Source organism: Terrapene carolina, unplaced genomic scaffold, assembly GCF_002925995.2.
Source record: "Terrapene carolina triunguis isolate 2854851 unplaced genomic scaffold, T_m_triunguis-2.0 Scaffold234, whole genome shotgun sequence".
NCBI lineage: Eukaryota > Metazoa > Chordata > Testudines > Emydidae > Terrapene > Terrapene triunguis.
The window spans coordinates 8,558,430-8,571,734 of record NW_020664585.1 but is presented as its reverse complement, the minus strand read 5'-3'; the positions used below and the strand labels follow the sequence as shown (position 1 = coordinate 8,571,734).

General features: G+C 50.0%; 1 protein-coding gene across 1 annotated transcript in view; it reads left to right on the top strand.

Moving 5' to 3' along the window:
- Nucleotides 1-13,305, top strand: part of NCOR2 (nuclear receptor corepressor 2) — a 392,352-nt gene that overhangs the window by 310,068 nt on the left and 68,979 nt on the right. Inside the window, exons 18-19 of the mRNA XM_024196814.3 lie at nt 102-244; nt 8,179-8,326. Coding sequence (XP_024052582.2) covers nt 102-244; nt 8,179-8,326 — 291 coding nt within the window. The remainder of the gene's footprint in view (nt 1-101; nt 245-8,178; nt 8,327-13,305) is intronic.

Here is a 13,305-nt window from a genome sequence, read left to right as displayed (position 1 = left end):
TTGGTTTGTCCCTGGGGAGTGACCCAGCCTTTGTGCACCGTGCCACCCTTGTGAGCGTTTCTCTCGTTTCGCCCCCTCTGATTTTATTTTCCTGGTTGCAGGTCTCCTTGAACATGGGCGGAACTGGTCGGCCATTGCCAGGATGGTGGGCTCCAAGACTGTGTCGCAGTGCAAAAACTTCTATTTCAACTACAAGAAAAGACAGAACCTGGACGAGATCCTACAGCAGCACAAACTAAAAATGGTAAGCAGCCCGCCGCAGCCCGCTCCAAGCACCACAGATATTTCCCGGCAAACAGTGAAACAGCTTCTGACGTTCCCAAGTCCAAAGGGAAGTTTTTCTTCCCTGAGAATTTACTGGGTGAAAATCACAGAGCCCTGGCTTCAGCTGACAGCTTATAATGAGAAAGGGGGCATTTGTCCTTCGGCCCTTGGTATTTTCTGGCTAGGTTGGGGGCTCCTGTGGAACACAATGACCAGGTCTCGGACGCACACGTGCTACTCAGTGAGAAAAAAGGAGATAGAAAGGAAGGAATAGCCATTGTGTATTATGATGCGTAGCCAGATTGTGATCCCAGTTACAGCTGTGTGAATTCATTGACACCAGTGGAGTTGTACCAGTTTACCCCAGTGTCACGAAGATCAGAAGTGGACCCAGTAATGCTGTTCATTTCCAGTGCAGTCTTCCACTACCGCATGTCCCATGGTAGCTCAAGCACCGAGTATAAAGAAATGAATGGCAAACTGACCACAAACAAACAACAAAAACCAAACCCCACAAGGTTGTCATCCCGTTTTAACGCTATTAGAAGGAAGGAGGTTGATTCCCAGAACAATCATTGGGATATCCAGGGACAAGCATAGTCCAGTGGCCTAATGACAGGAGTTCGAATCCTGACAGACATTTTGATTCCTTCCATGGCCCGGGGCAAATCACTTAACCTTTCTGTGCATCAGTTTCCCTGTGGTAGAAAGGGGATGATAATACTTTCTTCCCTCGCAAAGTCCAGGGAATGAATTAATTGGCGCTTGCCAAGCACTCTGAAGATGCAACACGCCACTACAGATCTGCTAAGTATTATAATTATAATTTCATTTGCAGAGGACCCTGGGGTTCCGAGCTTCCTGGCTAATAGAATTCACATGGCGTAACCCCCCAGGGAGTGCTTTGGAAAGGAAAGGGACAATGTTCAATACAGGAATCTCTCCAGCAAGCTATTACAGTGCGAATAAAAAGACAAGAAAACACTCAGTGACTCAGGCAGGCACTGAATATCCTAGTCACTCTGTAGGAACAAGAAGTAGAGCGGGCAGTGGTGATTCTTTTGATCATTTCTCCAAGCTGAGAGATACTGCTGTGTTCCTGTTTCACTGAATTGTGTTAGAAACAAAGCCAACAACCGGTACAAAGAAAACAACAAAAACACCTACCTAAAGAATGGGATGAAACACTCACACAGACACACAACCTCTCCGAATAGAGCTTTATATTATAAAGATCTAGTGTTCGTTCCTTGGGAGAATCGGAAGTAAGATCGCTGAACTCAGTAATAGAATCGGAGCTGAGTATATTAATTTACTCTGCTTCCTAATATTTCAGAAATTGCACTGCATGGGCGTTTTTCTGCAGAACCAGTTTTTCCCTCATCCTTTTCTCCCCCATTCATATTGTTCACTAGCGCGTGCAGTTTAGATCATCATCATCATCATCATCTAGTCTTTTAAGCGCTGGGGGCTGTGGAATTTAGGTTTTGTATAAGAACAATGAAAGCTCAGCTGTTATTTATTGGGTTCTATTGTTTTAGGCAACAGCAGATGCCATAAAACTGAATAAAATAAAAGAACAACTGAGAGTGGATTTCCACAGACTTTCCTTCCTAACTCCTAAATATATTCACAAATAAACCAAACCTCCTGATCGTTTCCTGTATAGAATCTGGGCATGCAAAATAGTCCGCTTTGACCGCCCTCTCAGTGGAAGCAGTCAGAGGTCATGCCAATATGTCATCAGGTAATTTTGCAGTGAAGTTTCTAGCTTATTCCATGACCTGGATGTCAGCAGCTATTACTGATCTCCCTGCAGATAACGTACAAGGGAACGGACAGGCTCTGCATTCCCAGTTTTGCTAGAATGTTTATTTAATTTAAGGAGTTTAAACTCAGTGAGTAACGCTTGTTAATTTCTCAAATGTAACTTGTTTATGGTTTGTAGCCCCGTTGCTAGGATGGGTAGAATAAGGGTTTTGTTACAAACTCAGATCTCTGCCCAGCTTTGCTGAGGTCTCTAAAAACCTTCAAGTGAACCAGAGCTCAGTTTTGGGCAAACCTGAGTCGGTGTATGGTTTAGCCTGTGCCCGTGCGTGGTTTTGAATTACAGCCAGATGAAATGCACTCTTCCGGATGGTTTCATCCCAATGAAACTCGGTAGCTCCAAGTGATCTTCAGGTTAAGTCTGAGGGTTCATTCAAATGTAGAACCTAAAGCACGGCCCAAGGAACATGAGCCCCGTGCAAACCAGGACCACAGCAATGGTTTGCACAGAGCCCTGTGTCCCCAGTTTGCTGTGGCTAGCACAGCTGTAGTCTGCACTCATGCACAATGGGTGCGTTGGCCTGCGGCTGGTGATTTTCAGGTACTGCTCTCGGATCGGTGGGCATGCATGCCAGACTTTCAGTCACACCCCGGATTTGCCGGTGCCCGTGGGTTACGAGGGCGCAGCTTGGAGTCTTGCCTCTAAAGGGAGCCTCAGAGCCCGGCTGATAGACTTATGCTAGTGGGGCTCCCATTAGCATGCAAAAAATAACTGTGTAGCCACTGCGGCTTGGGCTGTCAAGCCCCCTTTCCCTCCACACACTTGAGAGCCCGAGCCACAATGCTAGTGCAAGCCCCGGGCTGGGAGGCTGGCTCCCAGACGCAGTGTAGACATACCCAAAAAGGGAATCGGCCAGCCTGTTCTGCACCCCAGGGCACCTCCCCACTGCCCAGTAAAGCCATTCGAGCTGCAGTCAGAAAGCAGGCCCATGGCAGCTCCATCCTGTTTTTCTGGGGCATGGATGGCCCATGGGCTTCCACAGCTTCTCCACTCATGCCGGGCTTGGGGTTTGAACTTTAAGGGCTGTCCTTTTGTTACAGAAAAGAAACCTCACCTGGAGAGCTGTTGAGAGACGGACTTTGTATACTGGGAGCTCAGGGAAGCGCTGTGTAGCCCTGTCTGCCTTTCAGCAGAGCTGTGAAGACTCCCAGACGTCCCTCTTTCACTGGCTTGTGACTGGAGGAGAACCCTCCTGGCAGTATTGGATTAAGACAGGACCAGATAAGCGGGGGGAGGGGGACCTCATATTTAACAGCCCCACCCCTGAAAATACACACCTGCAGCTGTATGTTGACAGCCACCCCATTGGGCGGGGTCCCAGCCCAAGAAACACATCAGAGGGGTCGGTGCCTCTGATTAGAGTTGAGTCACGCCACCTTTAAGCCTCATTCTAAGTCTCTGCCTCTGGGCGTTTCGGCTCAGTTCTGTTGCGAGCACCTGAGAGCTGTTCTTGGCTTCAGCCTCGGTTAGTCCTGACCTTCTGCGCGCTGATCTCTTGTTTCATCAACCACAGCAGTCAAGGGGAAAATGGGGCATTGTGATACAGAATGTTCTTTCAAGTTGCTCTTTCCCTGAGCCGTCGGAGCTCAGAATCTCTCTCCCCGAGTGGGTGTCTGCCACTTGTGCTGGACTTGCCTGAGGCCAGGGAACGATATGGCTCATATTAACCTATCAAACTGAAGGGTCCCTACAAGTCCTTGCAAGATGTCCACAGGGCACCCAGCCGTGCGCTTTCCGCGATCAATTAAGACGGCGCCTGCTCCCTGTTAGATGCTGCCTCAGAATCCGGACAGCTCCTAGACGGGCAGGATCCTGGTGCTGATCCCAGCGGGAGAGAGCTGCCCTACTCAACCTTCTGCTTTCCCTTTGGAAGGGGGGAATGAGCTCTTTTTGCTGCCCTGGAGGCACTGTAGGCTGGGGACCCCGTTCACTCGCTCATCCCGTGGGCTGAGGGAAAGAGACACATCCAGTCACCTTTTCCTATTGAAAGGCGGGCTGTCCCCTTCCGTGTGTGTCTGGGCTGTGACTCCCAGCTGTGGAACAGAGGCCACGATTCCTCTGTGCAGGTGGGGCCCTGTGGGGACCGCTCCCCCTGCTAACATGGAACCTGACCCAAAGGCCATTGAAGTTGGAGCAGGACTAGGACTGACGCTGGGTTATCGTATTGGGCAGAGGTTGGCGTTTGCTGCTAGAGCGCACCGTCCTGTGACCCAGCCCGCTGGCCAGATTTAGTCCACCCTTCTGGGGTAATGGAACGTCGAACATAAAATGGTCCAAGGTCCTCACAAAACGGGCCCCACCCCTGGGCCCTGTGGTCCTCACACCCTTCTCTCGGGGCTTTCTACTGTCTCTGTCCCCTTCTCAGGGGCCAGGACTCCCAGGGTTTTCACCTCGATCCCCTAACAGAAATCCCAAACCAAAAGTATACAAACTCAAACCAGATTCTACCTGTGGCCTCTCTTCCCTCTCTGCAGCAGTGTTCCTCCACTGAGCACCTCCCCAGGCTCCCTCCCTGGTCCTCCAAACCTGCCCTTTGATCAGGGCTCACCACTCCACTGCTTGTCTCTCTCCTGTCCTCGTGCCAGACTTCCCCACCCAGGATCCCTGAGCTTCCTCCTTTCTCATTCCAGAGCCTGACTGCAGAATCTCTCCCTTCTGCACTAAACTTCCTGCTTACCACCCAGCCCCTTCCCAGCTGGGCATGGTCTCTAATTAAACCTGGCTCTCTCCCTCTACCCCAGGTGCCAACAGGTAACACAACTGGCCTCTCAGGTCCCCATTCACCCTTTCTGGGCCTGTGTGGGGTACACACTCCATCGCGGTTGGCCTTAGCCCCACTTCTGATCCCAGTGCTGGAATACGCATGACCCTGCCACGCTAATTCGGGAGCGCCGGCGTCATGCTTTTAGGGAAGGCTGAGACAGCTGCTGATGGGGCATAAATATGATGACTGTTCTGTATCAGGAGCAGGGCTTTTTAAAGCCGCTTTGGCTGCTCGCTCAGTGTCAGGTGGTGATCCCGTTGTCCGGGCTGTGGGGCAGATGGCCCAGAATGATGTCACACTAGCAGGTTGTGTCCTGGCTACTCCGGGTTGTTCCGGGGGTGGCGGGGGGAGGGGGAGAGAGTGAGGAAGGCTCCAGTAACACCAGACAGCTTGGAGAGGAGGTGGAGAAGAACTGCTGATTCTCACCAGACTTGGAGACAACCGAATAGAGCTGGCTGGAAACCAGCCACCTCAGGTGCCTGGGTTGGCCATTCTCCCCATAGGAAGTGGAATGACACACTAGGCACTGCGGAGTGCTAGGAAATAACCTCCCGTGGGAGAAGTTCAGGGTTTGGTTTATTCCCTTTTGACATAGATGCACGTAAGCCAAAGACTGCCGCGCAGTCCTGCTCGAGCTATCCCCTACGTTCCAAGGGAAAAAACCCTCTCGGATGAATCTAACAAGTCACTTTTAATAGGACACGCTGTACGTTGAGCACCAAGGAATAGGATGGATGTGAAAACCACTGAAGTACCGATAACAGGTCTCAAACTGAGCCCAAGGGACCAGAGCTACTCAGTTACATACCAAAGAAAGGAAGGAACGCCACTAAAAGCATTTAATTCCTGCAGCAGATATGAGCTTCACCTTACCGTCCTCTCATTTATTTATTCTTTGTATCTAGCACCCTTGGATTTGGAGACCTACTATGCTGGGCACTGTCCAAACACATCGTTCTATGGACAACCAAATTTTGCCTTTAATGCTAAATTTGACCGAAGCTTCTCTTCTCCCCACTTTCGCTGCCATGTGAACTGACCTAATGTCAGATGATACGTTTGTAGTGGCTAGGATCGCCATCAGGGATTAGGGACCCATTGTGTTAAGATAGGCCACCCCTGCCCCTAAAGAACTTTCAGTCGAAGTATATGATGACCGCAGATGGGCTGCGTTTGATGGAGTTACAAGGCGACGGACTTAGAGCAGGGATGAATTTGGCTGGATGTGCCTTGACCAGAACCGAAACCTTAAAGCAGAACATTTGTGCATGCGGCTTGAGCCTGTCACTAGGTATGCCCCCCCACCAGCTCTCCTTTCTGGATTCAAATTGCTTCCATTAAATATCTCACCCTTGTTACTTCACTACGCAGTGGGTCTCTCGCAGCCCCAGAGGCCTGCCTGCCGGAGCGTTCATCTCTGCATGGGCCAAATCCCGCTGCTTGTCATTTAGTACAAACGTAAAAGCCAAGTCTGGTGTTGATGCAGGGGCTTGTTCCCAGCTAATTTCCCAGCATAAGATCCCACTCGTCAGCTCAGCTGAGTCACAGACACATGAGTAAGCGAGGCAGTAAGGTGAAGAAGGCTTTGCCATAGTAACGCAAGAGCTTTGTCATCACATTAGCATTATCTGAAGCCCTAACTACAAGCTGCTTCTTCAGACAATAACATACAATTATTGAATTGTTCCCTTGGCACAAGTTGAAGCTCTGACAAAGTTCTTCCCGGGGGAGCGGAGATTGTGGAAAGAATGGGGTTACCGCAGAAGTGGGTGGGTCGGGTCAGGGGGCTCTTTGGTTCCATGTGTAATGCCTCGGCTATCACGTAACTTCCACCCTCTCCTGCCCAGTTCGATACAAAACAGTTCAAACGGCAGTGTTGCCAAGCAAAAGCAGTTTGTGGGGTGTTTATCCAGCGGTTTTTGAGTTTATAGCGAAAGAGGGAAGGTATCAGACCCCCCCCAACCTCAAGATCCAAAGGTAGAGTTTGCATTGCTGCTGCAGCCTTCATTTTCCATCCATTTAAATAAACGCTCTAAGTACGTCATTTGAGTGGGGTGAGCAGAGGGAGCAGCAGGTGACGGGCATGTTCCTACTGGTTATATTTATTTCCGTAATGACACCAGGAAACATTAGCAGAGACGAGACTCTTGATTCAGGCCAAACAGTTTATTGGAGGTAGTAGTGTGTGTGTGTGTGTTATACGTGTTTAAAGAGGAGAAGAGAGGGTATTGCTTTGTGGTTCGAGGAGGAAGAGAGGGCGAGGAATCTCAACTCCCAGATTCTGTTTACTGCTCTGCTGCTCGCTCGCTCTGTGACCTTGGGATAGTCACTCAGGGCACAATTTTTCAAAAGTATCTACTAAATTTGGGTGTCCAGCTCAACTCACCTGGCACCTGATTTTTTCCAGCGTGCTGAGCGCTCAGAGTGGCCACTAACTTCGTTTCAAGACGTGGGTGCCCAAGCGTGTCTGAAAATCAGGTCCCTTTAAGGTGTCTCAAGTTGGGCATCCAAAAAATGGAGACACCCACGATGCTGACTAAAGTTTTGTCATCTGTAAATTGGCTTAATAATACAGTGATAGATATTACAGGCCCAGTTTATTTTTAAACATGGCCTCAATTTGAATTAATTGGGTGCCTAACTTCTTGATTGTAATTAGGTGTCTTAAGCTCAAAATTGTGCTGTGAAAACGGAGACCGGTTTTATCTTATCACATGATTGTTTGCAATGCTTTCCTGCTCTTACACTGCGGTATTGTGCAAAGACTAATGTTTTCTTGTGAGCCTCTCCCTCTCCAGCAGCCTCCTAAGGGTGGCGTGCCACTCAATTAGTAAAAGTTTCTCTGGGAAACTTGGAGGGCTGGTACTCTGCACGTGTATGCCAACTGTAGAGCAGATGCGTCCACCCTAACTCTCACTGAGTAGGGCATTACTCCGTAAGTAGTCCCAATAAGTGAGGCACCCACTCAAAGTAAGGATGGCAGAATCTAAGAAATACATATCAATGTGATTTTCCCCTCTTTCTTACTCCCCCACCCCCACCCCCTCAACTCTCAAGATTTATTTCAGAGACAACCCTTGCCTGGGGATTAAAGTTGCTCTTTCTGTCATTTTATGAAGTCTCCCCTTGTGCAGTGCGGTCACTAATAAAGTCCAGCAGTGATAAGGGGGTAAAGAGAATCCAAGAATACGCAGTGTTTTATGTAGCCTGTTTCCTCCTTCCCATTGAGGAATACAGGGAAAGCACTGGCCCTGCAGGCCGAACTCTGCCTTTGGTTACTGTCGAGGGGTTAGTCTTTGACCCTTGGCTGCTTCTCCCACAGGAGAAAGAAAGGAACGCAAGGCGGAAGAAGAAGAAAGCCCCTGCCGTTCAGAATGAAGAAGCTGCCTTCCCTCCCACTGCAGAGGACGAGGAGATGGAGGTATCGGGGACAAGCGGCAACGAAGAGGAGATGGCCGAGGAGGCGGAAGGTGAGGCGTTTGAGGGGCGACGGCCATGGGGGGAATTGGCTTAGGTTTGTTTGCTTCATCCCTGTACTCCTGGCTGCGGCCGAGCAGCCCTTTCTTGCCAAGGCAGGTGGCAGGAGAGGCGTTTTTGCCCTGCAAATGTCAGTGCTTCCATGGGTCTCCCTGGTAAGAGTATCTCCTGGGCGGGAGGAGCGGAGTGGCTCTGTCACCCTGAGGATATGCGAGGACGACGCTTTCACACCGCACCGAAGACACGGAAGCGCTGACATTTCTGGCTCCTCCAGATTTCACGGTCGCAGGGACTGTCCTCGGTCACAGCCCCGGTCTGATTCCTGGCTGCTGAAGGTTTATTTGTGTGAGGCCATGAAGCTCCATACCCTGGTCAGCTGATAGCCAGGATGCCCTCAGGCTGCAGTGGGGGTTGTTTTGTTAGGGGTTCGATTGGCAGCTCCAGTCCTCTGTCACCAGGAGTGGGAGAGCATGCACAGCGCCAGCCTTTCCCCACTGCCTAGCTCCGGAGGGGTTACCCGCAGACAAGAGGTTTATTGCTGCAGCCCATTCATCCTTTGGCCTCTCTCTTAGGCGGCCCTCCGGGAACCCAGTTGGTGCCATTTTGGGGGATAGAATTTTTGTTAGTTTCACTTTCAGTCACTACTGCTCCTGGCCCAAATTATCATTCCCACCCTAGTAGGACAAAACCCTGTCTCCTCCGACTGATCCCTTACCACTGGACATCTCTGGGCTGGTCATGGGTGTCATCTTGCACATCCTTAGGTTTTCCATCACCCTAGCGAAGAGTCCGCACTGTGATTGGCCTCCAATCCCCACGTCGCTAGGCCTTGTGCACCTCTAGACTTTTGTAAATCAGATTGGGTTTCCTTTTAAATAAAGGTCTGTTCACGCTGCGTGACCCCCAGCAAGGCATGAGGGTTGGAAAGCAGGTGCCGTGCGGGTCGAGGGGGGCATAGGGGCAGTCGTAAGGCAAAGTAAGCGTCACTATCCTGTCCGCTGTCCCAGGCTGTGAGTCACCAAAGCTCTTCAGCATGAGGCATAACTTAAGAACATGCTTAAGTGCTTTGCTGAATCAGGAGGGGTCTTACTCACATGCTTTAAGTGAAGCCCAGGCTAAAGTGCTTTGCTGACTCCGATCCCCCACGTATGAAGCAGCAGGAGGGCTGGTAGAACCAAGATTGCCCCGTTCTCTTTAGCGCATCGCTTTTATGACTTTCCTGACCTAAACAACAAACATCCCGTGACTTCTGCTTTGGAAAGTCCTTCTTCTTCGTGGCAGCAGCACATTCAGTAGCTGCTAAGCCCCAGGGTCAGCACACCTCTGTATTTTTTAATATCTTCTTTCAGGCAGGCAATTTCCGCTCTCCCATTTGAGCAGAAGAAGGGGAGTCAACTGAAAGTGACAGTTTTAGCTATTTCTGGCTCAGAAACCTCAGCCGCGAGTTTGGGAAAATGTGTGTAATTTACGGCAATGGTCCCATTTGACTTTTGTCAAAGTAATTTAATAACTTAACCAACAGTGCTGGCCCCAAGCTGAGCCCTGGCCTTGGAGACCAGGCTAATGGGACTGGAAATTGCAAATCTTTTCAAGTCTTTGTTGAAAGTGACTCATGATAAGGCAGGTGCCAGGTAAATCTGCGCTGGGTGATCTGTGACTAACAGACCTAGTGTAAGATGTGGTTATTGCTCTTTGTGAGAGCTGTTCAGAGTAAAACCATGTGTTTTAAGATTAAAGACTTGAAGACAGATCTCTTGACACACTTAGAAGCTTTACATTATTACGGCTTCAAGTCCCATCTCTTATTCATCCTGTGAGGCAGATGGGACTGTATTTCTGAAGTGGGCTACTGAGCTGAACAAAGCTATAAGCCAAGTGGATGAAATGTCACAGGAGCAGAAATAGCAGCAGCGGTATGCTTGAGCAGTTTGCCTAGCTCCCCTGTGACATTTGGGAATGCATTTCGGCGTAATGAATACGGACCGGAGGGGAGGGCTTTGGATGAATTTGTTGCGTGATTAATTGTCTGTGTCCGAACTACCTGGTTCGCGAGCGCAAAGCGTACGTACGGATCACCTAACGCTTCAATGAATGGGCCTCTTATAGCAAAGCCAGGCCGGATAACTAACTGTAGGATGCACCTCACCAGCCAGTGCACAACTCATTTGCAATTCAGCTCCCCGCGCTCGCAGCAGGTTCGCAATATTGGGAACGAACCCATGGAAATCTAAAGCCTGGTTGAAGCAGAGGCGAAATGTCTGCAGACATCTCTTCGGCCTCGGCAGACCCCATTTCACTTTGGGAAGGGAAGCGGGTGCATTTCTGAGCGAGGCTTTGGCCAAATACACCATAAATCTCTGGCCGGCCTAAATACTGTAAATTCCTGACCCATCGTCCTTGGGTGACTGTTTCACTGATTTATTATAAGTAAATAAACATCAGGGAAGGCTGAAATTCCTATTGGCCTTGGGGCATTTTTCTGCCAAGAAAGTGGAATACTTTGGATGTGCTCAGACGTAAAGCTATCAGAATACTGTTCCTCTGCGTCCATCCATTTTGGATATAACTTGAAAGCCTTGCAGACCGATACAGATCTTGTCTGGAAGGAATCCCACCTTCCCTCCCATCCTTACTGTATTGAGGTGGAGAGCACTGCCCTTAAATCCCGAAGCAAGTTCATCTTGACCCTACACCTCTGACGTTCTGAGATATTTTGAGAGTCCTCAACTCCCACTGATGGAGCACACCCTTTCCCTTGGGTCAGGAACCCCCTGAAGGAGTTGCAGGCCATCTTGCCAAGGCACAGTTCACTCCAAATATTCCTTCCTTTGGGCCAAAGAAACAAAAGCCGTCTCCGCTCTGGAACGCCTCCCTGCATCTAGTCGTGAGTGTTTTCAGCTCAGGAGGAAGCCATTTCCCATAGATTTGGGGATGCTTAATCATTAACCTGTCCTGAAACTCTGGGATATTTTTCCTCCGGCTGACCCTGATCTCCTTTCTTTTCATATTGGCTGCTAAACAAAAACGTGTGGCAGGCTCCTTCTGCTGCCATGGATTTCTTTATGGCTGGGCTGCGGGCATGGGGGAAGGCTGGTATCCATAGTCATAGTGATGCAGTCCTGGGAGGCAAGCAGAGAGGTTGGAACCTTGGCTTAGGCCTTGATCACACTGGAACTGGCCCCGATGCCTTGACGAGGGCTGGTTGGAATTTCGAGAACGATGCAAAGAAGAGTGAAGGGAGCAATTTTAAATGTGCCATTGGTTCATAGGGCCAACAGAGAGCTCCCGCCTGCCTGGTTTTAGACACAGGGTTTTGGCTCTTGGATTCATGACCCTGTCCCTTGGTTTTTAAGGCTGGGCTCCATTATTAGAATGGCACCCAGCCTACAGAATGCACTCAGCCCAGGCAGAGAGAGGAGCATGCTTCTTTCTGTCCCTGATGTGTTATGGACAGTGTGGGGATCCCAGCACTTTGCTGTCCAGTTCAGAGACCGGGTAGGTCGACAAGACCTTCTCCCTCCTCTGACCAGAAGGTGTAGGGTTTGGGAAGGAGAGAATTCCCCCTCACAGGTGGGGGAAGGGAGTCCCTGGAACCCATTTTTATGTGGGGTAGCGGGAACAGGAGAATATTGCTCCTGTATGGGGTGGGCCGGGAGAAGGTCAGACCACGGCTCCACTGTGGGGGGAGTGCAGAAGAGATGAGGAAAGTAGCCAGGAGGATGAGCTGATGTCCCCGTCCCACGCAGTTGGGGCGGGAGCATGGTGGGAGTTAGACCTGAAGGACGTGCTTTGCGGGGACAAGCTGGGGCTGCTGGTTCCAGACTGAAAGCCAGTGACCCTAACACACAGCATATGGGAGATGGGGATTTGATGCGTCCACCAATTGGAATTGGAAAGGGTTCAGAAAATGGCAACCAAAATGATTAGGGGTATAGAACGGCTTCCGTATGCGGAGAGATTAATAAGACTGGGACTTTTCAGCTTGGAAAAGGGGCGACTAAGGGGGGATATGATAGAGGTCTATAAAATCATGAGTGGTATAGAGAAAGTAAATAAGGAAGTGTTATTTACTCCTTCTCATAACAGAAGAACAAGGGGCCAGCAAATGAAATTAATAGGTAACAGGTTTAAAACAAACACAAGAAAGTATTTTTTCACTCAACGCACTGTCAACCTCTGGAACTCCTTGCCAGAGGATGTTGTGAAGGCCAATACTATAATGGGGTTCAAAAGGGAGCTAGATAGATTCTTGGAAGATAGGTCCATCAATGGCTATTAGCCAGCATGGTCAGGAATGGTGTCCCGAGCCTCTGTTTGTCAGAAGCTGGGATTGGGTGACAGGGCATGGATCACTTGATCATAACCTGTCTGTTCATTCCCTTTGGGGCACCTGCCATTGGCCACTGTCAGAGGACAGGATACTGGGCTTCATGGACCTTTGGTCTGACCCGGTATGGCCGTTCCTATGTTATGTTCTTGTTTTTCTCCCAAACACAGTCCTGTCTGTCTGGGCACTGGTGTTCTCCAGCTGGGACAGGGGAAAGCAACATGACTGGGACATGTACAGGCCAGATTTTCAGCTCCCATTGTTCCCGCGGAGGGAAGGGAAGCGTGTGTGTTGGGGGAGGGCGAGAGAGTCTCCACGGGAGCTACTGGGTGCTGAGCACTTCTGAAAATTTGGCCACAAATGTCTCAGTGAAACGCACTGTAAAATCCCCCTCTGTTCTGGGGTTTGTTACGGTGTGTATAATACATAACTGCATTGTAATGCGGATTCCCATTGGCCTGCTGCTAAAGCACTGGGCTGAAACTCAGGAGAGCTGAGGTCTATTCCCAGCTCTGCCAGTGGTCTGCTGGATGAGCTCAGGCAAGGCACTTCCCCTCCTGGGCCTCAATTTCCCCATCCGTAAAAGGGAGCTAATGATGCTGCGCTCCTTTGTAAAGCGCTGTGAGATCTACTGATGAAAAGCTC